Source organism: Salmo trutta, chromosome 7, assembly GCF_901001165.1.
Source record: "Salmo trutta chromosome 7, fSalTru1.1, whole genome shotgun sequence".
Lineage (NCBI taxonomy): Eukaryota > Metazoa > Chordata > Actinopteri > Salmoniformes > Salmonidae > Salmo > Salmo trutta.
In genome coordinates this window covers 51,203,832-51,230,643 of record NC_042963.1, presented here as the reverse complement: position 1 = coordinate 51,230,643, position 26,812 = coordinate 51,203,832, and the positions used below count along the sequence as shown (strand labels likewise).

At 46.7% G+C, this 26,812-nt stretch overlaps 1 protein-coding gene across 8 annotated transcripts in view; it reads right to left on the bottom strand.

Annotated features, from left to right (window-relative positions):
• The window catches only part of LOC115197630 (cytosolic carboxypeptidase 2), a 42,354-nt gene extending 26,281 nt beyond the window's left edge, over positions 1-16,073 (bottom strand). For 6 of the 8 annotated variants that reach the window (XM_029759334.1, XM_029759339.1, XM_029759338.1 and 3 more), the window contains exons 1-20: positions 15,776-16,073; positions 14,802-14,920; positions 14,511-14,672; positions 14,036-14,218; positions 13,273-13,380; positions 12,871-13,018; positions 12,543-12,675; positions 12,209-12,403; positions 11,260-11,498; positions 6,639-6,866; positions 6,193-6,352; positions 5,745-5,871; positions 5,407-5,507; positions 5,127-5,294; positions 4,933-5,016; positions 4,738-4,788; positions 2,398-2,490; positions 2,066-2,119; positions 1,905-1,968; positions 1,306-1,455 (exon numbers count right to left, since the gene is read on the bottom strand). In XM_029759334.1, the coding sequence (XP_029615194.1) occupies positions 1,306-1,455; positions 1,905-1,968; positions 2,066-2,119; positions 2,398-2,490; positions 4,738-4,788; positions 4,933-5,016; positions 5,127-5,294; positions 5,407-5,507; positions 5,745-5,871; positions 6,193-6,352; positions 6,639-6,866; positions 11,260-11,498; positions 12,209-12,403; positions 12,543-12,675; positions 12,871-13,018; positions 13,273-13,380; positions 14,036-14,218; positions 14,511-14,672; positions 14,802-14,832 (2,479 nt within the window). In that variant the 5' untranslated portion in view covers positions 14,833-14,920; positions 15,776-16,073. The remainder of the gene's footprint in view (positions 1-1,305; positions 1,456-1,904; positions 1,969-2,065; positions 2,120-2,397; positions 2,491-4,737; positions 4,789-4,932; positions 5,017-5,126; positions 5,295-5,406; positions 5,508-5,744; positions 5,872-6,192; positions 6,353-6,638; positions 6,867-11,259; positions 11,499-12,208; positions 12,404-12,542; positions 12,676-12,870; positions 13,019-13,272; positions 13,381-14,035; positions 14,219-14,510; positions 14,673-14,801; positions 14,921-15,775) is intronic. The other 2 variants (XM_029759336.1, XM_029759337.1) reach the window with 2 other exon arrangements.
• Positions 16,074-26,812: the final 10,739 nt, after the last annotated feature.

Below are 26,812 nucleotides of genomic sequence, written 5' to 3'. Positions count from 1 at the left end.
TTGCCCTTTCTAGTCATTTTGATTCAATGGCTGTAACAGTTCCATCTACCACTCTCTGCTTCCACTGGACTGGGGACATTAACACTAACAGTACCAGTACCAACATGCTGTCTACCACTCTCTACTTCCACTGGACTGGGGACATTAACACTAACAGTACCAGTACCAACATACTGTCTACCACTCTCTACTTCCACTGGACTGGGGACATTAACACTAACAGTACCAACATACTGTCTACCACTCTCTACTTCCACTGGACTGGGGACATTAACACTAACAGTACCAACATGCTGTCTACCACTCTCTGCTTCCACTGGACTGGGGACATTAACACTAACAGTACCAACATGCTGTCTACCACTCTCTACTTCCACTGGACTGGGGACATTAACACTAACAGTACCAACATGCTGTCTACCACTCTCTGCTTCTACTGGACTGGGGACATTAACACTAACAGTACCAACATGCTGTCTACCACTCTCTACTTCCACTGGACTGGGGACATTAACACTAACAGTACCAACATGCTGTCTACCACTCTCTACTTCCACTGGACTGGGGACATTAACACTAACAGTACCAACATGCTGTCTACCACTCTCTACTTACACTGGACTGGGGACATTAACACTAACAGTACCAACATGCTGTCTACCACTCTCTACTTCCACTGGACTGGGGACATTAACACTAACAGTACCAACATGCTGTCTACCACTCTCTGCTTCCACTGGACTGGGGACATTAACACTAACAGTACCAGTACCAACATGCTGTCTACCACTCTCTGCTTCCACTGGACTGGGGACATTAACACTAACAGTACCAACATGCTGTCTACCACTCTCTGCTTCCACTGGACTGGGGACATTAACACTAACAGTACCAGTACCAACATGCTGTCTACCACTCTCTGCTTCCACTGGACTGGGGACATTAACACTAACAGTACCAACATGCTGTCTACCACTCTCTGCTTCCACTGGACTGGGGACATTAACACTAACAGTACCAGTACCAACATGCTGTCTACCACTCTCTACTTCCACTGGACTGGGGGCATTAACACTAACAGTACCAGTACCAACATGCTGTCTACCACTCTCTACTTCCACTGGACTGGGGACATTAACACTAACAGTACCAACATGCTGTCTACCACTCTCTGCTTCCACTGGACTGGGGACATTAACACTAACAGTACCAGTACCAACATGCTGTCTACCACTCTCTACTTCCACTGGACTGGGGACATTAACACTAACAGTACCAACATGCTGTCTACCACTCTCTGCTTACACTGGACTGGGGAGAGCCTTCTGATGGACTTGTCTCCTGCAGGCAGGTTAGCCAGGCCGGGTAGTCGCCCCTCGTCTCTCTTGTCCCGGGGCAGCTGTGAGTGTGGCAGGCGGGTGGCCTGGGGGCACTGGCAAGGACCCCAGTCGTAGCCTACAGTGCAACATGGACAAGATGGGATGGATGGATACTGATTAGTAATGAGAGGCAGGTATGTGGTGTTACAGAGAGAAGTATTGAAGGCAGAGAAGAGAAGCAAAGAGAAGAGAGGAAAAGAGAGGAAGAGAGGAAAAGAGAGAAGAAGAGAAGAAAAGAGAGGAGAAGACAGGAGAAGAGATGAGAAGAGAGGAGAACAGAAGAAGAGAAGAGAGGAGAGCAGAAGAGAAGAGAAGAGAGGAGAGGAGAGGAGAGGAGAGGAGAGGAGAGGAGAGGAGAGGAGAGGAGAGGAGAGGAGAGGAGAGGAGAGGAGAGGAGAGGAGAGGAGATGAGAAGAGAGGAGAACAGAAGAAGAGAAGAGAGGAGAGCAGAAGAGAAGAGAAGAGAAGAGAGGAGAACAGAAGAGAGGAGAACAGAAGAGAAGACCTTGAGAAGACCTACTCTACCATTGAGGGTCAACTGCATCCTGCTCCTCACATAATCAGCCATCAGGTGCTGCAGGTACTCCGACTGTAAAATCGAAACCAAGACAAGCCAATCCTTCAAATGACGTACTGTAGTGTAAAACAAAGTGTTGTCGGCTTTGACTTGTCAATGAGAGTTCTACCTTCGATGTCATGGCCGGCTTCTTGGTGTCAAAGACAAGGTATAGGACAGATACCTGGAGGAAACACGCACGGAGGACGGTGATACATGCTCTGAACATGTATCATCATGATAAAGGAATAACTGAGGGACGCAGAAATAAACACATGCTTAAGAGGAATGCTTAGTTACATGCACAACAGGAGAAAACAGACATTGTGGTTCAAATGAATATCATGTTGTGAATGTAGGAACGCAGTATTCTCCTACACCACTTGAGGGGGGTAAGAGAATGATGAAAAATATAACCAGTGTAACAGTCTTTCTCTCCGTTCAGAAGGAACGATAGACTGCCTTCTTATCTGGAGGACTGGGCTCAGGGGGGACCAGTTGTCTCTCCCTCCATTTTGGAGGTTCCCTCCTGGGCACTGCTGGAGGAGCCTTTAACTGGAACACAAACAGAGGCCACATAGACACTCAGGTTCTACAACTGATGTACAACACATTTGACACAATGGTTATAGCTAATACAACAGATCATTTCTGATGAACTTGACTGCAGAAAAAATGTTAACAGAACCTTAGTGGAGACACCAGTCAATGGTTGTGTAAACATTTTTGTGCAAGAGATGGAGTGAACGTGACACCACACTCTCTACACTCTTAGAAAAAAGGAAGTGGGAGGATATTTTGAGGGGTTCCAGGTAGAACCCTTTTGAGTTCCATCTAAAATCCTCTGTGGAAAGGGTTCTACATGGAACCAAAGGGGTTCTACCTGGAACTAAAAAGGGTTCTACATGGAACCCAAAATGGTTCTACCTGGAACTAAAAAGGGTTCTACATGGAACCCAAAAGGGTTCTACCTGGAACTAAAATGGGTTCTTCAAAGGGTTCTAGATGGCACCTTTTTTTCTAAGAGCGTAGCCCTCCCTCATATGTCCACCACCAGCTCCTGTTTCACCTGACATGCTTTCCTTTTCATCAGATTGGTGAGCAGGGTCAGGGTCAGGGTAAGGGTCAGGGTAAGTGTCAGGGTAAGGGTCAGGGTAAGTGTCAGGGTCAGGGTCAGGGTAAGGGTCATGGTAAGTGTAGGCTGGCAGAGGAGAAGGATTTGCTGGCTCCATGTCAGTCACACTAACAGGTGCTAATGGTCCCAAGTGGTTAGCTGATTACGGCTTTTGTCCTAACATTTTCCATCCATGCTATACACATGTTCAGGTGTGCACATTTATCAATATGTACAGTGCATTCAGAAGTATTCAAACCCCTTGACTTTTCCCACATTTTTTTTACGTTACAGCCTTATTCTAAAATTGATTAAATTGTTTTTTTCCCTGATCAATGAACACACAACACCCCATAATGACAAAGCAAAAAACGTTTTTTAGATTTTTTTGCAAAAAATAATATACAAAACTGAAATATCACATTTACATAAGTATTCAGACCCTTTACTCAGTACTTTGTTGAAGCACATTTGGTAGCGATTACAGCCTCGAGTCTTCTTGGGTTTGACGCTACAAGCTTGGCACACCTGTATTTGGGGAGTTTCTCCTATTCTTCTCTGCAGATCCTCTCAGCTCTGTCAGGTTGGATGGGGAGCGATGCTGTACAGCCATTTTCAGGTCTCTCCAGAGATATTGGATCGGGTTCAAGTCCGGGCTTTGGCTGGGTCACTCAAGAACATTCAGAGACTTGTCCCGAAGTCACCCCTGCATTGTCTTGGCTGTGTGCTTGGGGTCGTTGTCCTGCGGGAAGGTGAACCTTCGTCCCGGTCTGAGGTCTTCAGCGCTCTGGAGCAGGTTTTCATCAAGGATCTCTCTGTACTTTGCTCCGTTTATCTTTCCCTCGATCCTGACTAGTCTCTCAGTCCCTGCCTCTGAAAAACATCCACACAGCATGATGCTGCCACCACCATGCTTCACCGTAGGGATTGTGCCAGGTTTCCTCCAGACGTGACGCTTGGCATTCAGGCCAAAGAGTTCAGTCTTGGTTTCATCAGATCAGAGAATCTTGTTTCAAACCAAGCGGGCTGTCATGTGTTTTTTTACTGAGGAGTGGCTTTCTGTCTGGCCACTCTAACATAAAGGCCTGATGCTGCAGACATTTTTGGTACCCTTCCCCAGATCTGTGCCTCGACACAATCCTGTCTCAGAGCTCTACTGACAATTTCTTCAACCTCATGGCTTGGTTTTTGCTCTGGCATGCACTGTCAACTGTGGGACCTTATATAGACATGTGTGTGCCTTTCCAAATCATGTCCAATCAATTGAATTTACCACAGGTGGACTCCAATCCAGTTGTAGAAACATTTCAAGGTTGATCAATGGAAACAGGATGCACCTGAGATCAATTTCAAATCTCACAGCAAAGGGTCTGAATACTTATGTAAATAAGGAATTTCTACAAACCTGTTTTTGCTTTGTCATTATGGGGTATTGTGATGTCATTATGGGGTATTGTGATGTCATTATGGGGTATTGTGATGTCATTATGGGGTATTGTGATGTCATTATGGGGTATTGTGATGTCATTATGGGGTATTGTGTGTAGATTGATGATGACATTTTAGAATAAGGCTGTAACGTAACAAAATGTGGAAAAAGGGAAGGGGTGTGAATACTTCCAAACGCACTATACTTGGGAGTTCCTCTTCATTTTCATTGCCTATGATGTTTAAAGCATGGGACTTACAGGCTTCAGTACATATTTGCTTTTCTTCAACGTCTTTTTGACACCATTATCCTGTAACGTAAAAGGATAGCAAAAATCAAGCTTACTAAGATGAACTAACAAAGGAAACGGATCCTCACTTCTAAAGGACAGATCTGACAGTGTAGTCCATATTGAGAGAGAGAATGACACAAACATCCCAATGATGATACTCACCCCATTTTCCTCTCTCTCCCTGGCTCTGACCAGGGGAGATCTGTTCCTCTCCTTCTTGGACTTCAGCTTCTTACGGGACGTCATCTGTGTTATAGAGAGAATACAGACAGACCGGTGGGTTATTAGTCACCTCAAAACTCCTACCCAGATACAGTAATACTACTGTTACTAACAGTTACTACTACTGTTACTACCTTGTTGAAGGCCTGGAGGTGAGTAGGAGGTCCGTCCGTCTGCGAGCTGTTGGATCCACTGGTGCTGGCCTCGTGGTCGGTCAGTGAGGTATCTGTAGGCTCGTTGTCTATTGGCAGACCTGCCTCCTGTCTCATAATCTCCTGTAGCTCTCTCAAACACGCGCTGTACTGCAGAAACAACACACCAGTGAGGTCTGTTTCAGTATAGCTACTGTGCTTACACTGTGGACAAGCAGATATCGGCAGGACTACAGACAGTTGTGTCCGGTTCTGGTCCCACCTTGGTCCGGTCCGGGTCACAGTAGTCCAGTAGTGTGTCACAGAACTGAGCCCCCAACATCTCTAGATCCTGAGTGCTGAAATGGGTCCCCTTCCTCTTACCTGCAATCAAACCAAAAGTGAACATCTTTGGTCTGACTGAGTCTGACTTGTAAACCCTGAGACATGTGGAGTTCACTCTGAATGAAGTAAAGTACTTTAGTGATAATACGTCTATCAAATGTTTCCTTTCCATTCATGTAACTAACGTTTGGTAGAAACATCTAGCTCCACTGTCTCTGTCACTCTCTCTTCTGCTAGAGAGACATGGTAGAGACGCAGCGATGTGGATATCCTTACCGATGTTGGAGCCACAGAACGATGTCTCCAGGGTGAAGGAGTTGAGGACCCCCAGCCTCCACAGAGACACTCTGCCTGTTCCCTCCTTACTACGCTGTACCTTGAACTTACAGCTCCCGAACGAGAACTGAGGACACAGAAGATTAGCTGAATCTTGGAAAACCCCAACAGCCAACATGAGAAAAACCTAGGCAGTTCAGATCAAGCTAAATGCTGTTTAAACTGTGTGATCTTATCTCAGCCATTTCATCTGAACTGGGGCTGTATTCATAAAGTGTCTCAGAGTAGGACTGCAGCTCTAGGATCAGATTAGCCATTTAGATCAGAATGAATAAGATTACATGGACAGTGGGGGGCCTGATTCTAGATCAGCACTCCTACTCTGAGACACTTTGTGGATACGGAACCTCGTCTTGACTAAAACAATGAGAGAGGAAGAGTAATGAACCATGTCAGGGCAATTCTTGCTGAGCATCAGAGGGAAGACTCGTTCGTGAGGGCGTCTGTCAGCGGACCGGGGCTTCTCACAGCCGTAGGTGAAGACGTTGTGTTTACGGCTGTGTCCATGGAGATCACAGTACAGCAGCACCTTTCGTTCCTCACACAGTCTGGAGAACATATGTGGTATTATTGTTTGATCAAATTGTCTGACTGATTGGTTAACTGATTGATTGGTTAACTGATTGATTGGTTAACTGACTGATTGGTTAACTGATTGATTGGTTAACTGACTGATTGGTTAACTGACTGATTGGTTAACTGACTGATTGGTTAACTGATTGATTGGTTAACTGACTGATTGGTTAACTGATTGATTGGTTAACTGATTGATTGGTTAACTGACTGATTGGTTAACTGATTGATTGGTTAACTGATAGATTGGTTGATTGGTACCTCTGGACCATGGTGTGCGTGGCCCACACGGTAGGGAAGGAGTCTCTGAGGATGGACTTGTAGTTGCGGTTGAGGTCACGTCCGGTCAGCGAGCAGCGGTAGTTACCTACTATAACCCCGTCCGGGTTCAGCATGGGCACCAGCTTGAAGATGAAGGCATCTCGGAGCAGCGCCGCGTCTGGAGAGTCTCCCAGCAGGAAGTTCAGGATACCCCTCATCACCCAGGAGCTGTTGGTCAGTTGTATATTTGATGTATAGTATGGCACTCTATCAGAGTTATCCTACCATGCTTTATGGGATGAAAATAACACTTAACTTAGATTGTGTGGCAATAAAGAAATCAGAAATCAGAATTTGGTCAAAAGCAGTGCACTATACAGAGACCTCAACCTCAACTCTGGACCTGGAAGCTAGTTCCACTGCATTTTCAATGTTCCCCTCTAATCAGGGACTGATTTAGACCTGGGACACAAGGTGGGTGCAATTAACTATCAGGTAGAACAGAGAACCAGCAGGCTCCAGACCTCATAGGGTAAGAGTTGAATAGCCCTGATATACAGAATAGAGTGCCATTTCAGACACGTCCAAAGCCCTACCCGTTGGTCTCTACCCGTTGGGTCTCTACCCGTTGGGTCTCTACCAGTTGGTCTCTCTCTACCCGTTGGGTCTCTACCCGTTGGGTCTCTACCCGTTGGTCTCTACCCGTTGGTCTCTCTCTACCCGTTGGGTCTCTACCCGTTGGGTCTCTCTCTACCCGTTGGGTCTCTACCCGTTGGTCTCTACCAGTTGGTATCTACCCGTTGGGTCTCTCTCTACCCGTTGGTCTCTACCCGTTGGGTCTCTACCTGTTGGTCTCTACCCGTTGGGTCTCTACCCGTTGGTCTCTACCCGTTGGTCTCTACCCGTTGGTCTCTACCCGTTGGGTCTCTACCCGTTGGTCTCTACCAGTTGGTCTCTACCTGTTGGTCTCTACCCGTTGGGTCTCTACCCGTTGGTCTCTACCCGTTGGTCTCTACCAGTTGGGTCTCTACCCGTTGGGTCTCTACCCGTTGGTCTCTACCCGTTGGGTCTCTACCCGTTGGTCTCTACCCGTTGGGTCTCTCTCTACCCGTTGGGTCTCTACCCGTTGGTCTCTATCCGTTGGGTCTCTACCCGTTGGTCTCTACCCGTTGGTCTCTACCCGTTGGGTCTCTACCCGTTGGGTCTCTACCCGTTGGTCTCTACCAGTTGGTCTCTACCCGTTGGTCTCTACCCGTTGGGTCTCTACCCGTTGGTCTCTACCCGTTGGTCTCTACCAGTTGGGTCTCTACCCGTTGGGTCTCTACCCGTTGGTCTCTACCCGTTGGGTCTCTACCCGTTGGGTCTCTACCCGTTGGTCTCTACCCGTTGGGTCTCTCTCTACCCGTTGGGTCTCTACCCGTTGGTCTCTATCCGTTGGTCTCTACCCGTTGGGTCTCTACCCGTTGGGTCTCTCTCTACCCGTTGGGTCTCTACCTGTTGGTCTCTACCCGTTGGGTCTCTACCCGTTGGTCTCTACCCGTTGGGTCTCTACCCGTTGGGTCTCTCTCTACCCGTTGGGTCTCTACCCGTTGGTCTCTACCCGTTGGGTCTCTATCCGTTGGTCTCTACACGTTGGTCTCTACCCGTTGGGTCTCTACCCGTTGGTCTCTACCAGTTGGTCTCTACCCGTTGGGTCTCTCTCTACACGTTGGGTCTCTACCCGTTGGTCTCTACCTGTTGGTCTCTACCTGTTGGTCTCTACCCGTTGGGTCTCTACCCGTTGGTCTCTACCAGTTGGTCTCTACCCGTTGGGTCTCTCTCTACCCGTTGGTCTCTACCCGTTGGTCTCTACCTGTTGGTCTCTACCTGTTGGTCTCTACCCGTTGGTCTCTAACCGTTGGGTCTCTACCCGTTGGTCTCTACCAGTTGGTCTCTACCTGTTGGTCTCTACCCGTTGGTCTCTACCAGTTGGTCTCTACCCGTTGGGTCTCTACCCGTTGGGTCTCTACCCGTTGGTCTCTACCCGTTGGGTCTCTACCCGTTGGTCTCTACCCGTTGGTCTCTACCAGTTGGGTCTCTACCCGTTGGGTCTCTACCCGTTGGGTCTCTCTCTACCCGTTGGGTCTCTACCTGTTGGTCTCTACCCGTTGGGTCTCTACCCGTTGGGTCTCTACCCGTTGGTCTCTACCCGTTGGGTCTCTACCCGTTGGGTCTCTACCCGTTGGGTCTCTCTCTACCCGTTGGTCTCTACCCGTTGGTCTCTACCCGTTGGGTCTCTACCCGTTGGGTCTCTACCAGTTGGTTTCTACCCGTTGGGTCTCTACCCGTTGGTCTCTACCCGTTGGTCTCTACCAGTTGGTCTCTACCCGTTGGTCTCTACCCGTTGGGTCTCTACCCGTTGGTCTCTACCCGTTGGTCTCTACCCGTTGGGTCTCTACCCGTTGGGTCTCTACCCGTTGGTCTCTACCCGTTGGGTCTCTACCCGTTGGGTCTCTCTCTACCCATTGGTCTCTACCCGTTGGGTCTCTACCCGTTGGGTCTCTCTCTACCCGTTGGGTCTCTCTCTACCCGTTGGGTCTCTCTCTACCCGTTGGGTCTCTCTCTACCCGTTGGTCTCTACCCGTTGGTCTCTACCCGTTGGGTCTCTACCAGTTGGTTTCTACCCGTTGGGTCTCTACCCGTTGGTCTCTACCCGTTGGGTCTCTACCCGTTGGTCTCTACCAGTTGGTCTCTACCCGTTGGTCTCTACCCGTTGGGTCTCTACCCGTTGGGTCTCTACCCGTTGGTCTCTACCCGTTGGGTCTCTACCCGTTGGTCTCTACCCGTTGGGTCTCTACCCGTTGGGTCTCTCTCTACCCATTGGTCTCTACCCGTTGGTCTCTACCCGTTGGGTCTCTACCCGTTGGGTCTCTACCCGTTGGGTCTCTCTCTACCCGTTGGGTCTCTCTCTACCCGTTGGGTCTCTCTCTACCCGTTGGGTCTCTCTCTACCCGTTGGTCTCTACCCGTTGGTCTCTACCAGTTGGTCTCTACCTGTTGGTCTCTACCCGTTGGTCTCTACCCGTTGGTCTCTACCAGTTGGTCTCTACCCGTTGGTCTCTACCCGTAAGGTCTCTACCCGTTGGGTCTCTACCCGTTGGTCTCTACCCGTTGGGTCTCTACCCGTTGGTCTCTACCCGTTGGTCTCTACCAGTTGGGTCTCTACCCGTTGGGTCTCTACCCGTTGGTCTCTACCCGTTGGTCTCTACCCGTTGGGTCTCTACCCGTTGGTCTCTACCCGTTGGGTCTCTACCCGTTGGTCTCTACCCGTTGGGTCTCTATCCGTTGGTCTCTACACGTTGGTCTCTACCCGTGGGTCTCTACCCGTTGGGTCTCTACCCGTTGGGTCTCTCTCTACCCGTTGGGTCTCTACCCGTTGGTCTCTACCCGTTGGGTCTCTATCCGTTGGTCTCTACACGTTGGTCTCTACCCGTAAGGTCTCTACCCGTTGGGTCTCTACCCGTTGGGTCTCTACCCGGTGGGTCTCTACCCGTTGGTCTCTACCAGTTGGTCTCTACCCGTTGGGTCTCTCTCTACACGTTGGGTCTCTACCCGTTGGTCTCTACCTGTTGGTCTCTACCTGTTGGTCTCTACCCGTTGGTCTCTACCAGTTGGTCTCTACCCGTTGGTCTCTACCCGTAAGGTCTCTACCCGTTGGGTCTCTACCCGTTGGTCTCTACCCGTTGGGTCTCTACCCGTTGGTCTCTACCAGTTGGTCTCTACCTGTTGGTCTCTACCTGTTGGTCTCTACCCGTTGGTCTCTACCAGTTGGTCTCTACCCGTTGGTCTCTACCCGTTGGTCTCTACCCGTTGGGTCTCTACCCGTTGGTCTCTACCCGTTGGGTCTCTATCCGTTGGTCTCTACACGTTGGTCTCTACCCGTGGGTCTCTACCCGTTGGGTCTCTACCCGTTGGGTCTCTCTCTACCCGTTGGGTCTCTACCCGTTGGTCTCTACCCGTTGGGTCTCTATCCGTTGGTCTCTACACGTTGGTCTCTACACGTTGGTCTCTACCCGTTGGGTCTCTACCCGTTGGGTCTCTACTCGTTGGTCTCTACACGTTGGTCTCTACCCGTTGGGTCTCTACCCGTTGGTCTCTACCAGTTGGTCTCTACCCGTTGGGTCTCTCTCTACACGTTGGGTCTCTACCCGTTGGTCTCTACCCGTTGGTCTCTACCCGTTGGGTCTCTACCCGTTGGTCTCTACCCGTTGGTCTCTACCCGTTGGGTCTCTACCCGTTGGGTCTCTACCCGTTGGTCTCTACCAGTTGGTCTCTACCCGTTGGGTCTCTACCCGTTGGTCTCTACCCGTTGGGTCTCTACCCGTTGGTCTCTACCCGTTGGGTCTCTACCCGTTGGTCTCTACCCGTTGGTCTCTACCCGTTGGTCTCTACCCGTTGGGTCTCTACCCGTTGGTCTCTACCCGTTGGTCTCTACCAGTTGGTCTCTACCCGTTGGGTCTCTCTCTACCCGTTGGTCTCTACCCGTTGGTCTCTACCCGTTGGTCTCTACCCGTTGGTCTCTACCCGTTGGGTCTCTACCCGTTGGTCTCTACCCGTTGGGTCTCTACCCGTTGGGTCTCTACCTGTTGGTCTCCCCGGGGTGTATCCGGGCGGTCAGCACCACAGCAGGCTTGTGAATCCTGTCCTCACGGTGGGATGGGTTGGTCACCGTCAGCACCGGAACCAGGTTACCCGCCAGCGACCGGCACAGAGTCCGCACCTTACAGAACCGCGAGCGGTGGGGGTCCCGCTCGATCTCGGACAGGTGGGCCCACAGGTTGGAGTAGGTGTAAGGGAAGCAGTGGGCCAGGTAACAGGTGTCCTGATCAAGACAACAATAATAACAACTTCACTGTATTGTAAATACAACGCATTATATTGTGTATTTGAAAAGAAGTGTAATATATATTGATATATTCTAACATGTTGCTTAAATAAGCCAAAGAAAATGACAACAAAAGCACCATTTATACCTGATTCTAACATGTATCCTCTGTTCTGATCTTGTCCACATTCTGATTGTGCCCACATTTTTAGACACGTGTAGACGATTAAAAGATGCATTGTGATCTGATCTTCCTGACCACCTCCGGAGGTAGTCAGACAGGCATTATGATGTCTGGATATCTTACAAGTGTAAACAGATCTGGACAAACCATTTAAATAGTTATTATCCCTCCTTCTAAAATCATTGACAGGTGGCACTATTGACTTATGGCATCAATATGAAAAATGTAAATAAATACATCAAATTATTTTGAAATAATACTTGTCAAATAATTTGCATACAGGGACAGAGCAGGAAATGTATTCACAATGCGGACACAGTGGACGGATATGAGACATATTTTAATACCATGCGTAGACATATTTCTGAAACTGTGGGTACAATCAGAATGTGGACAAAGGATTAAAGTCAGTGCTGGCCCTTTTCATTTAATGATGTGATTGATTGTTGGCTCCAAGCACCGTTTCATTGATTTACACAAGACAAGAGGGTAAGAGTTGAGCACTGCGGTTCTTGCCCTTTACCTGGTCATAAGGGAAGCAAAAGGTCCAGGAGAGGGAGTAGCAGGGCTGGTTGGCATGCTGCCGTCCGTTACGTTGGTAAGAGACCTGTTGGCCCACGCGGTGCCAGCCCACCCCCTGGATCCGGGCCTCCTCCTCAGAGTAGAGCAGAGGCAGCTGCCCATCTTCATACAGACTGGTCACCTTCAAATCAATCATCTATTCATTATTATTATTTATTAATTGTTAAGCTACTGTGTGTCACATGAACATATTGTAAAATACTTTACTACAGAAAAAGAGAAGAGAATAGACGTGAGGGAAAAGAGTCCCAGTAAAAATGGTAATAACTACCTACCTTCAGCAGGTTGGTGATGGTGAAGCGGTAACGAACCCCCGCCCTCGTGTTCCTCACCCTGAAGTAGAACCACTGAGTGTGCTTCTCTGTGTACAGGTCCGTCCGCAGGGAGAGCTCATAATCAAATTCACCACTGGAATTAAATGAAATAAGATTATACAGAATGAAAATGACTGGGGACATTCATTCACTCAGAACTAGGATGTGTGACAACATGCGAGGATTGAAATCGAATCACACAACACAGAAAATAAGTTGTTGGTGAGTGAACATTCATTCACTCGTAACTTTGAATGGTTTACAATACTTATGGATGCTCTGTACTCACACCCTTGTTGCTTTCAGCAGGTTGCCACTCTCGAAGCGTCCCTCGAACAGCAGAGTGATGTCATCAGGGCCAGAGAGAGACACAGCAGCAGCGGTCAGGGAGGAGCGACGGCCTCCCACACGAGAACCCAGGAAGTAGTTATCTTTATCTGCACAGACATTTAAAACAAAGAGACACATGAAGTGTCCTGGGGATGAGCAAAACTGGGTGCAAATAGCATTTGTTTCTTTCCATGTGCACTTGATTTATATTGACTGGAGAAATGGAATCAGTGGAGTACCCCCCCCACCGCCGCCCATCTGGAGCTCCAAACAAAACAAACAGCCTTCTATTTGGACCCAGGCAGGTCTGTGGTAGAGCTCAGTGATTGACAGAGTGGACATTTTATTTTATTTGAGTTACCTCTCTGTGTGTCATACACAACGGTGCCTTCCTCTTCAGACTCCGGTCTCAGCCACTCGCTGGTGTTCATCTGAGCACACAGCGGCTCTGGGAAGGGAGGAACCCACTCTGACAACAGACAAAAGATACAGGGAAAAGAGAAGACAAAATAGAGAGTGCTGCTTTGCTTGTAAAAAATATAAATAAAAAAGGTGCTCTTTGGATCTAAGATTGAGAGATGTCACGTCCTGACCAGTAAAGGTGTTGTTTGTTATTGTAGTTTGGTCAGGACGTGGCAGGGGGTGTTTGTTTAGAGTGTTCTGGGGTTTTTGGTCTATGTTCTAGGTTAGTGTTTTTCTATGTTCAGTCTAGTTTTTCGAATTCTATGTTTAGGGTTTGTTGATTGACCTTCAATTGGAGGCAGCTGTTCCTCGTTGCCTCTGATTGAAGGTCCTATGTATAGGGGTGTTTGTGCTATGGGGGTTGGTGGGTAGTTGTCTCCATTTGTGTCTGTGCACCTGACAGGACTGTTTAGTGTCGTTTGTTGTTTCGTATACGTTTTTCCTTCTTTTATTAAATAAAGAAGATGAGTATACACGTTCCCGCTGCACCTTGGTCCAATCCTTACGACATCCGTTACAAGAGAGCTTTTCCTGAATCTCTTTTCAGTACAAGAAGTGCTCTTGTAATGTGATATTGACTCTGGTCTAAAGTCTAGCTTTCCTCTAAATGATTATACATCTCTTGAGACCTCCCATTTTTCTTAAGTCTGTAGTATTCTCACCAATATGCTGAATTTCCCCCGGGATGACCTCCCACTCGTGGGGCCAGCGTGGCAGTGTTTGGGACACATGTCCAGACACACCATACAGGTGTCGGGGCTCCCTGAGGCGAGGCACAGCCCTTCCCGACTGGATCTCAAATACCACCTGGGTGGTTCTGGGTAGTGGAGAAACACGTGACACATCTGTGTGGGAAGAAGTTTGGGTTTTAGCCAATATGGTGAGCAGTTTGGGAAGCAGTTACAATACCTGTAGCTTCACGACTAGTTTAACTACAAGTTCCATTGGTTTGGTGAAAGTTAGTTAGTTTAACTAATTTCCAAACCATGTAGTTAATTCAGTGATTTCATTGTTCTTTGAAACTTTAATGATACAATAGACTTAAACATTTCTTACAGCTCTACCTTTGACAGTGAAAACGAACAACCAAGCTATGGTCGGTGCTATGTGCCTTCCTGTACTTGGATTCTATCTTACCTTCACTCTTGTGGGAACATTCCTCCTCCGCAGGTGCCTTCACCTGTTCTTCATCCTCCAACTCCTCCTCCTCTTCATCATCAAAAGATGAGTAGCTGAAAGAGCTGTGACATGTTCTTCTATCAATGTTGTCCCTCATCTCATTGTCATCCCCTGTAAATCCTGTGGAACGGCAGGATAATTGATCTAATTTTGAATGCACATCGGGGTAATCCCACTCACCGAGACTGAAAGCTTTCATAAACATGCATGAATCTCATGCCATAATCTCAGCGTCAAGATCATACTAACCCTCATATTGCCTGTTGTAGAGAGGATACATCGTAGATGCATGTCCTTTTAGAACGGTTTGTACGTCTGTGTCTTCGTATTGTTTCCCATGGAACTGTTAGTATCATGAATATAGTTTTCTGAAATAGTCACACATAGGTTATGATTGTGAAGTCTGCTTCTAAAAAGCATAATAAACATGAGTCAGGTAAACCCAGCAGAACACACTTTTTTTTTACAGTTGCAATATCAATTTCCATAGTGGTTTGAAGGCAGATTTCCAAAATACCTCTCCTTGGAATGCTGCAGCCAGTCAACCAGACTGTAATTCAATCTGACTGCACAGAAATTCACACCGTCACTTAAAACTTGCTGGCCTGATCTCATTTAGCAGCGTTGTACATTCAAAAAGATGAGACACACTCTCCAGAAAGTCAGAGGCCAGATAAATGAATTACAATCTGACAGACGTTTTCCTGTGACATCATCACCCGTCGTGGTTTGGTTTCATTGACCAATGAACGAAGCAAAAATAAACTTTTACAACAAAAACGTGTATTAAATCCAAAAAAAACAAAAAAACAACAGGTAACGTTAAAATGCATTAATATCGTGATAACTAGGTTTAATTGGTTTAGCCAACAATTCAAGATAGCAAAAATAATGCTGACGTTTTATTCATTCAGGTCAGGATTTGATCAACATCAGGAACATAAGCATTTCGCTACACCCGCAAAAAAAACATCTTCTAAATATGTGTATGTGACACATTTGATTTGATCAGCTCACACACACACACACACACACACACACACACACATCGTCCCCTGTGAAAGAACAAAACACAACACACACCAGCCAGTGGCACGTTAACGTTAGCTAGGCTAGCTAGTTAACGTCTATCGTTACCGTTTGGTTTGGGTAAAACTAACAATAGCTAGGTTATCAATATACTTCCTATGCAGTTATTTTAAGTGAGTGCATTAGCTACCTACCGCATAGTAGAAAAGCATCATGCCTCACTCAAGCTTGTCGCCTGCCACAGCATCATCCGCAGCGTGTTGTTTCAGGTGAACACAGCGGAGAGGAAAATACACGGTCACCGTGACAACTAAATCCCACACATTCTTCTGCTTGTTAGTGGAAATATACAATATTTTCTTAGGACGAACTCTGTACTCTGCTACTCTGTATCACATGTATACCAACCAATCAGTATGTTACATAAAAACAACAAGTATCAAATTGTTGTTAATGTATACAAATGCCTCATTAAAAATGTATTGAACCCCGCACCGAAAATACTCCTGTACGAGTCGTACTAACTTTAAAAAAAAAAAAAAAACTGATATGTGAAGTAAAGCATTCTTTTAAATTACAATATTATTTATGGTTGTAGAAAATTCATTATTTCTGTTTCTTTTTTATTAAGAAGGTGTTGGGTGTCATCTCATGTTAAACATGTATTGTGGTGACAACAAATGACTAATTATCTGGCAGTAGTAATTTGATAGGAGGACCACAATGGAAATAAGTCCAAGACTTTGTGAGTTATCTTCAATGATTCTACTCATGTACATCTATGTCTTTGTCAAGTTTTATGTGTGCTTGTTTTTTTTTGTTAAATGGTCGAATTAATCAAGTGAACTAAACGAGTCCTGGGGAGGTTGTCCACCCAAAACGACCATTGTTGCAGAATAGTATGCCTTCACAGTATATATTTCTACTGGTGGGCAGGCCTATAGCGATGATTCCCTTTCCCAAAACATACTTTCATTGAGTTATTTGCTGGAGTTGTGGTCAATTCTCAAACACGCAATAAAAATGAGCCTCATGGCCAGCCAGTGATATAGGCCTACCAGAAACTGTCAGAGAACCAAGAGGATAGTGTCAGGTATCAATGAGGGTAAAGAGATAAGGTCAATTACTACAGACAAAGAAGGGTAACGTTAGAATTCTCATACCATCATCATTATATTCATTTATCTCTTACATTCATTATCTCTTGTGGTGTGAGGCCTTCCTGTTCATCAGACACTGCTGCACTCACGGTGTTCATTTGGTAATGGTCTGTAATGGCCTGCCAGGTGACACGGAAGAGGTGGTTGTTATCAGGGGTCCTGAGCCAAGAGAAGATAAAGAGACTTTGACACACGCACGCCACACCTGTGTTGTATGTAACTTGCACCACTCTAAATGATTGATTGGTTGATGTTATTCATTTTATTTGTAACATGATCTACCTCTTCTAGGAACACTAAACCCAGGGTTGGAGACATATATTTCCAGGTATTTACTTGTACAGCACCTGGTAAAATGCTTATTACAAAGTTATAGCCTATGAATTAGGCTACTTGTCATTTTGTTTCGTTTAGAGTTACAACCATTAACATTATAGTATGGACCCAAACTAAATTGCTTCACGATGAAGTGAAACGGAACAATTCTGTTAGGATCCAGACTATAGATACACCCTGGAGGACCAGAAGAAGCCTGTTGCCATGAGCTCATCACTCCATGTGTTCCATGAGTTCCATAAAAGCCACTAGAATGTGCGTCTGTTTATTTATAGGTGTCGCTAAAGTTCCCTAGCAGTGGTTTGCTTTCTGAGCTGGTTTCAGTTACAACCTACTGCTCTGGAAAATGTATCTCTCTCTCTCACACACACACACACACACACACACACACACACACACACACACACACACACACACACACACACACACACACACAGACACACACACAGACACACACACACACTCACACACACACACACACACATACAGAGGACTCTATGTGACATACTATAACGTGAGATCTATAGGTGGGATTTCATAAGACTTTCTGTGCCCGATATTCTAAGATAAGAGGATGGTAACTGATGTCATGTAATAGACATGACAGCAGACGCATGTATAGGTGGTGTTACTATGCAGACAGCATGCATGGCAAGAAATAGTGTTGCCAGACAACAGTACACTTACAAAAAAGTGTGCAATTAACCCACTGTTTGCAAGTGGAGAAACTAGACATATATAAATAATTGAACCAAGATGGTGGAAGCCACAGGCATAGGTGCTACTCAGACTGGGGCAATGTTATAAAAGGTCAATCGTGACCTGGATGTTAACCCTTGACCACATTCATTACACAGGCCAGCTTGCGACACCCATGGTTGTGTCCACTGATTTCAGTAGATTTTGGATTGGATTGTATCTTCTATTTTTATTGTTTAGAATAAGGGAATGTAGAGTACAGCAGAGCACAGAGTAAATGTTGGTGCTATACGAGGACAATATTGTCTATTCAGTATACAGTGCATTCGGAAAGTATTCAGACCCCTAGACTTTATCCCCCAAAAAATGACCTTACAGCCTTATTCCAAAATGGATAAAATAGTTTTTTTCCCTCATCAATCTACAAACAATACCCCATAATAACAATGCAAAAAAGTTAATACATTTTTTTAATTGCAAATTTATTACAAATAAAAACTTCAAATATCACATTTACATAAGAATTCAGACCCTTTCCTCAGTACTTTGTTGAAATACCTTTGGCAGCGATTACAGCCTCGAGTCTTCTTGGGTAAGACGCTTACAAGCTTGGCACACATGTATTTGTGGAGTTTCTCCCATTCTTCTCTACAGATCCTCTCAAGCTCTGTCAGGTTGGATGGGGAGCGCCGCACTCGCTGCACAGCTATTTTCAGGTCTCTCTAGAGATGTTCGATTGGGTTTCAGTCAACGCACTGGCTGGGCCACTCAAGGACATTCAGAGACTTGTCCCGAAGCCACTCCTGCGTTGTCTTGGCTGTGCTTAGGGTCGATGTCCTGTTGGAAGGTGAACCTTTGCCCCAGTCTGAGGTCCTGAGTGCTCTGGAGCAGGTTTTCATCAAGGATCTCTATTTCCTTTGCTCCATTCATCTTTCTCTCGATCCTGACTAGTCTCCAAGTCCCTGCCGCTGAAAAACATCCCCACAGCATGATGCTGCCACCACCATGCTTCACCGTAGGGGTGGTGCCAGGTTTCCTCCAGACGTGACGCTTGGCATTCAGGCCAAATAGTTCAATCTTGGTTTCATCAGACCAAGAGAATCTTGTTTCTCATGGTCTGAGAGTCCTTTAGGAGCCTTTTGGCAAACTCCAAGCCGGCTGTTATGTGCCTTTTACTGAGGAGTGGCTTCCGTCTGGCCACTCTACCAAAAAGGCCTGATTGGTAGAGTGCTGCAGAGATGGTTGCCCTTCTGGAAGGTTCTCCCATCTCCACAGAGGAACTCTGTCAGAGTGACCATCACATTCTTGATCACCTCCCTGACCAAGGCCCTTCTTGCCCGATTGCTCAGTTTGGCCTGGCGGCCAGCTCTAGGAAGAGTTTTGGTGGTTCCAAACTTCTTCCATTTAAGAATGATGGAGGCCACTGTGTTTTTGGGGACCTTCAATGCTGCAGACATGTTTTGGTACTGTTCCCCAGATCTGTGCCTCAACACAATCCTGTCTTGGAGCTCTACGGACAATTCCTCCAACCTCATGGCTTGGTCTTTGCTCTGACATGCACTGTCAACTGTGGAACCTTATATTTAACCTTTATTTAATTAGGCAAGTCATTTAAGAATACATTCTTATTTACAATGACAGCCTACCCCGGCCAAACCCTCCCCTAACCCGGACGATGCTGGGCCCTATGGCACTCCCGATCATGGCCGGTTGTGATACAGCCCGGGATCGAACCTGGGCGTGTAGTTACACCTCTAGCACTGCAGTGCCTTAGACCGCTGCGCCACTCGGGAGGCCCTTAAATGTTCGATTGGGTTTTATAAACAGGTGTGTGCCTTTCCAAATCATGTCCAATCAATTGAATTTACCACAGGTGGAGTCCAATCAAGTTGTAGAAACATCTTAAGGATGATCAATGGAAACAGGATGCACCTAAGCTCAATTTCAAGTCTCATAGCAAAGGGTCTGAATACTTATGAAAATAAGGTATTTCTGTTTTTTATTTTATTAATTTGCAAACATCTCTAAAAACCTGTTTTCGCGTTGTCATTATGAGGTATTGTGTGTAGATTGACGAGGAATAACAATTATTTAATACATTTCAGAATAAGGCTGTAACATAACAAAATGTGGAAGAAGTTGAGGTGTCTGAATACTTCCCGAATGCTCTGTAAGTTCTTCTGTGGCAAGCTCGACCCCCACCAGTCTAGTCAATACCACAACTCTCTCCCTCCAAAAATTTCCCCCAACTTTTTATTTGTTTTTAATCACAAGGGAAAAGTTTGAAAACAGAAGTAAATTTGCTTACCGCCCCAATAGATCCACAGACGATGCAGTCGCCATCACACTGCACACTGCCCGATTCCATCTGGACAAGAGGAATGTAAGAATGCTGTTCATTGACTATAGCTCAGCCTTCAACACCATAGTACCCTCCAAGCTCATCATCAAGCTCGGGGAACTGGGTCTGAACCCTGTCCTGTGCAACTGGGTGCTGGACTTCCTTATGGGCAACCCCAAAGTGGTGAAGGTAGGAAACAACACCTCCACTTTATTCATCCACAACACAGGGGCCCCACAAGGATGCGTGCTCAGCCGCCTCCTGTAATCCCTGTTCACCCATGACTGCGTGGCCACACACACCTCCAACTCAATCATAAAGTTTGCAGATGACACAACTATAGTAGTGTCACGTCCTGACCAGTAAAGGGGCTGTTTGTTATTGTAGTTTGGTCAGGGCGTGGCAGGGAGTGTTTGTTTAGGGTGTTTCGGGGTTGTTTGGGTTATGTTCTATGTTAGTGTATTTCTATGTTATTTCTAGTAGGTCTATTTCTATGTGTTGTTTATTGGGTTGACCTTCAATTGGAGGCAGCTGCTTCTCGTTGCCTCTGATTGAAGGTCCTATTTATAGGGGTGTTTGTTCTATGGGGGTTTGTGGGTAGTTGTTTCCTGTTTAGTGTTTGTTGCACCTGACAGGACTGTTTGGAGTCGTTTGTTTTGTATACGTGTTTATTTAGTTTTTCCTTCTTCAAAATAAAAAAAGAAGACGAGTATACATTTTCCCGCTGCGTTTTGGTCCACTCCTTACGACAATCATGACAGTACTACCCACCACAAACGGACCAAGCAGCGGAGGAAGGAGCAGCAGGAGGAATATAATGATTCATGGACATGGGAGGAGATCCTGGACGGGGCAGGACCATGGCACCAGGCTGGGGAGTACCAGCGCCCTAAGGAGGAGCTGGAGGCAGCCAAGGCGGAAAGGCGCCATTACGAGGCGTTATACGCGCCGATTGGCAAGTGCGAGAGGCAGCCCCAAGAAACATTTTTTTGGGGGCACACGGGGAGAGTGGCTAGGTCAGGTAATAGACCTAAGCCAACTCCCCGTGCTTATTATGGGGAGCAACGGATCATGAGAGCACCGGTGTATGCGGAAGTGCGCACGATATCGCCCATGCACACGCACAGTCCGGTGCGAGCGATCCCAGCCCCTCGCAAGTGCCGTGCTAGAGTGGGCATCCAGCCGGGTAGGAGTATGCCTGCACAGCACATCTGGCCACCAGTGCGCCTCCAAGGCCCAGTGCTCTACGCACGGCAGCCATCAGGCCTCTGCACAGCCCAGTTCGCCCTGTGCCAGCACTCCGCTCGTGCAGGGCTACTGTTACCATCCAGCCAGGACGCGTTGAGCAGGCGGTGCGCTCCAGACCGCCGGTGCCTACTCATGACCCAGTGTATCCAGTTCCCGCTCCTCGCACTAGCCTTGAGGTGCGTGTTTCCAGTATGGCGTCTCCAAAGCCAGCACCACGCACCAGGCCTCCAGTGCGTCAGCCCAGTACAGTACGTCCTGTTCCCGCTCCTCGCACTAGCCTTGGGGTGCGTGTCTCCAGTATACATTTTCCCGCTGCGTTTTGGTCCACTCCTTACGACAATCGTGACAAGTAGGCCTGATTACCAACAATGACGAGACAGCCTACAGGGAGGAGGTGAGGGTCCTGGGGGATTGGTGCCAGGAAAATAACCTCTCCCTCAACGTCAACAAAACAAAGGAGCTGATCGTGGACTTCAGGAAAAAGCAGAGGGAGCATGCCCCTATCCACATTGACAGGACCGCAGTGGAGAAGGTAGAAAGCTTCAAATTCCTCGGAGTACACATCGCTGACGATCTGAAATGGTCCACCAACACAGACAGTGGGGTGAAGAAGGTGCAACAGCACCTCTTCTACCTCAGGAGGCTGAAGAAATGTGGCTTGGCCCATAGACACTCACAAACTTTTACAGATACACAATTAAGAACATCCTGTCAGACTGTATCACCGCCTGGTACGGCAACTGCACCGCCTGCAAATTTTCTGGGTGGCCATTTGATTAGCTGATCAGGAGTCTTATGGCTTGGGGGTAGAAGCTGTTTAGAAGCCTCTTGGACCTAGACTTGGTCCTCCGGTACCGCTTGCTGTGCAGTAGCAGATAGAACCGTATATGACTAGGGTGGCTGGAGTCTTTGACAATTTCTATCGCCTTCTGACACTGCCTGGTATTTAGGTCCTGGATGGCAGGTAGCTTGGCCCCGGTGATGTACTAGGCCGTACGCACTACCCTCTGTAGTGCCTTGCGGTCGAAGGCCGAGCAGTTGCCATACCAGGCAGTGATGCAGCCCGACCTTTATTTAACCAGGTAAGCTAGTTGAGAACAAGTTCTCATTTACAACTGCGACCTGGCCAAGATAAAACAAAGCAGTGCGACAGAAACAACAACACAGAGTTACATGGAATAAACAAGCGTACAGTCAACACAATAGAAAAAAAGAAAGTCTATTTACAGTGTGTGCAAATGGCATGAGGAGGTATGGCAATAAATAGCCCATAGTAGCAAAGTAATTACAATTTAACAGATTAACACTGGAGTGATAAATGAGCAGATGATGATGAGCAGATGATGGTGTGTAAGTAGTGATACTGGTGTGCAAAAGAGCAGCAAAGTAAATAAAAACAATATGGGGATGAGGTAGGTAGATTGGGTGGGCTATTTACAGATGGACTATGTACAGCTGCAGCGATTGGTTAGCTGCTCAGATAGCTGATGTTTAAAGTTAGTAAGGGAAATGTAAGTCTCCAGCTTCAGCGATTTTTGCAATTCGTTCCAGTCACTGGCAGCAGAGAACTGGAAGGAAAGGCGGTCAAAGCAGGTGTTGGCTTTGGGGATGACCAGTGAGATATACCTGCTGGAGTGCGTGCTACGGGTGGGTGTTGTTATCGTGACCAGTGAGCTGAGATAAGGCGGAGCTTTACCTAGCATAGACTTGTAGATGACCTGGAGCCAGTGGGTCTGGCGACGAATATGTAGCGAGGGCCAGCCGACTAGAGCATACAGGTCGCAGTGGTAGGTGGTATAAGGCGCTTTGGTAACAAAACGGATGGCACTGTGATAGACTGCATCCAATTTGCTGAGTAGAGAATTGGAAGCTATTTTGTAGATGGCATCGCCGAAGTCGAGGATCAGTAGGATAGTCAGTTTTACTAGGGTAAGTTTGGCGACGTGAGTGAAGGAGCCTTTGTTGCGAAATAGAAAGTCGATTCTAGATTTGATTTTGGATTGGAGATGTTTGATATGAGTCTGGAAGGAGAGTTTACAGTCTAGCCAGACACCTAGGTATTTGTAGTTGTCCACATATTCTAGGTCAGAACCGTCCAGAGTAGTGATGCTAGTCGGGCGGGCGGGCGGGTGCGGGCAGCGAACGGTTGAAAAGCATGCATTTGGTTTTGCTAGCGTTTAAGAGCAGTTGGAGGCCACGGAAGGAGTGTTGTATGGCATTGAAGCTCGTTTGGAGGTTAGAAAACACAGTGTCCAAAGAAGGGCCAGATGTATACAGAATGGTGTCATCTGTGTAGAGGTGGATCAGGGAATCACCCGCAGCAAGAGCGACATCGTTGATATATACAGAGAAAAGAGTCGGCCCGAGAATTGAACGATGTGGTACCCCCATAGAGACTGCCAGAGGTCCGGACAACAGGCCCTCCGATTTTACACACTGAACTCTATCTGCGAAGTAGTTGGTGAACCAGACGAGGCAGTCATTTGAGAAAGCAAGGCTATTGTTTCTGCCAATAAGAATACAGTGATTGACAGAGTCGAAAGCCTTGGCCAGGTCGATGAAGACGGCTGCACAGTACTGTCTTTTATTGATGGCGGTTATGATATCGTTTAGTACCTTGAGCGTGGCTGAGGTGCACCTGTGACCAGCTCGGAAACCGGATTGCACAGCGAAGAAGGTACGGTGGGAATCGAAAGGGTCAGTGATCTGTTTATTAACTTGGCTTTCAAAGACTTTAGAAAGGCAGGGCAGGATGGAAATAGGTCTGTAACAGTTTGGGTCTAGAGTGTCACCCCTTTTGAAGAGGGGGATGACCGCGGCAGCTTTCCAATCTTTAGGGATCTCGGACAAATTAAAGACAGGTTGAACAGACTGGTAATAGGGGTTGCAACAATGGCGGCAGATCATTTTAGAAAGAGAGGGTCCAGATTGTCTAGCCCAGCTGATTTGTACGAGTCCAGGTTTTGCAACTCTTTCAGAACATCTGCGATCTGGAATTGAGTGAAGAGGAAGCTAGGGAGGCTCAGGCAAGTAGCTGAGAGGGCTGCGGAGCTGTTGGCCGGGGTTGGGGTAGCCAGGAGGAAAGCATGGCCAGCCGTAGAGAAATGCTTATTGAAATCATGGATTTATCGGTGACCGTGTCGCCTAGCCTCAGTGCAGTGGGCAGCTGGGAGGAGGTGCTGTTGTTTTCCATGGACTTTACAGTGTCCCAAAACTTTTTGGAGTTAGAGCTACAGGATGCAAATTTCTGTTTGAAAAAGCTAGCCTTTGCTTTCCTGACTGACTGTGTGTATTGGTTCCTGACTTCCCTGAACAGTTGCATATCGCTGGGACTATTCGATACTATTGCAGTCCACCACAGGATGTTTTTGTGCTGGTCAAGGGCAGTCAGGTCTGGAGTGAACCAAGGGCTATATCTGTTCTTAGTTCTACATTTTTTTAAAGGGGCATGCTTATTTAAGATGGTGAGGAAATTACTTTTAAAGAACGACCAGGCATCCTCGACTGACGGGATGAGGTCAATATTCTTCCAGGATACCTGGGCCAGGTCGATTAGAAAGGCCTGCTCGCAGAAGTGTTTTAGGGAGCGTTTGACAGTGATGAGGGGTGGTCGTTTGACCGCGGACCCATAGCGGATGCAGGCAATGAGGCAGTGATTGCTGAGATCCTGATTGAAAACAGCAGAGGTGTATTTGGATGGCAAGTTGGTCAGGATAATATCTATGAGGTTGCCCATGTTTACGTGTTTAGGGTTGTACCTGGTGGTTTCCTTGATCATTTGTGTGAGATTGAGGGCATCCAGCTTAGATTGTAGGACTGCTGGGGCTGCTGTAGGACTGCTGTTAATGGCTTAAGGACAACAAAGTCAAGATATTGAACAGGCCATCACAAAGCCCTGACCTCAATCCCATAGAAAGTCTGTGGCCAGAACTGAAAAGGTGTGTGCGAACAAGGAGGCCTACAAACCTGACTCAGTTACACCAGCTCTGTCAAGAGGAATGGGCCAAAATTCACCCAATTTATTGTGGGAAGCTTGTGTAAGGCTACCCGAAACGTTTGACCCAAGTTAAACAATTTAAAGGCAATGCAACCAAATACTAATTGCGTGTATGTAAACTTCTGACCCACTGGGAATGTGATGAAAGAAATAAAAGCTGTAATATAGCATTCTCTCTACTATTATTCTGACATTTCACATTCTTAAAATAAAGTGGTGACCCTAACTGACCTAAAACAAGGAATTTTTACTAGGATTGAATGTCAGGAATTGTGAAAAAAAGGAGTTTAAATGTATTTGGCTAAGGTGAATGTTAACTTCCGACTTCAACTGTTTATACCGTATTATATTCTACTGTATTTTAGTCAATGCCACTCCAACATTGCTCGTTCTAATATTTATATATTTATATATATATATATATATATATATATTCCATTATTTTACTTTTAGATTTGTGTGCATTGTTGTGAGTTGTTAGATATTACTGCACTGTTGGAGCTAGGAACACAAGCATTTCACTTCACCCGCAATAACATCTGCTAAATATGTGTATGTCACCAACAAAATGTGATTTGTGTACTGATGGTGCACCATGACAGTGAAGCCTGTAGAGCTGTTTAACACTGTGTCAGTGTGAAAAGTAGGGAATTAGCTAGGAAAACGGACAAATCAAGAACATTATTGCTATACTGACTCTAATAAAAACTCACAATGCACAAAAAAACCCATCTGAATTATCGCTTAATTTGGCCTCTGGTTTAATCGTTTGATTCAGGTCTAGTGTGAATGAGGCAAAAAAATACCTACTTTAGGTCAGCTCTCTCTCAAACGGTACATCAACTGGCGAAAGCTAGCTAAGTTAATTTACTTCTGCTGAAACGGGACAAAAAGGCTACAAACAACAGCTGTTAGATAGTAATAATGGCCACTTCATATCATTATCTGACAGATAGCTACAGGCTGGAGCTGAACTGGTTGTGGTAGCTACTAGCTAGCTAATTCATTCACCTCAGTCAAGAGGGGATGAAACATTAGCTAACGTTACATGTCAGTTACACTACTAGCTCAGCACTGGGAATAAACACTAGTTTAGATTTTTTTCTGTTAAGTTAAACAGCAGTTACCTTACCAGCTACATCAGTCAACTAAAGAGTAGCCAGTTTCTGCTCTGCTTGCTTTTACAACTTGGAGAATGAGTGCAACACATACAGACTGACAGCAGCTGCCTCAGTTCAACTCTCCTGTGCTGGTCCAGCCAATCTTTCAGAAGCATTGCCTTCACACAGCCTGTCCGACCACTCTGAGACATCCGCATGGTCCTAAAGCACATCAATGCCATTTTTGGTATCACAGTGCAATGATAAAACTGGGGGGACCAAAACTGCAATTTCAGAATGTGTGGGGGGGGTCATAACGCCCCGTCCCCCGTCCCCCATCCCCAGTGAAA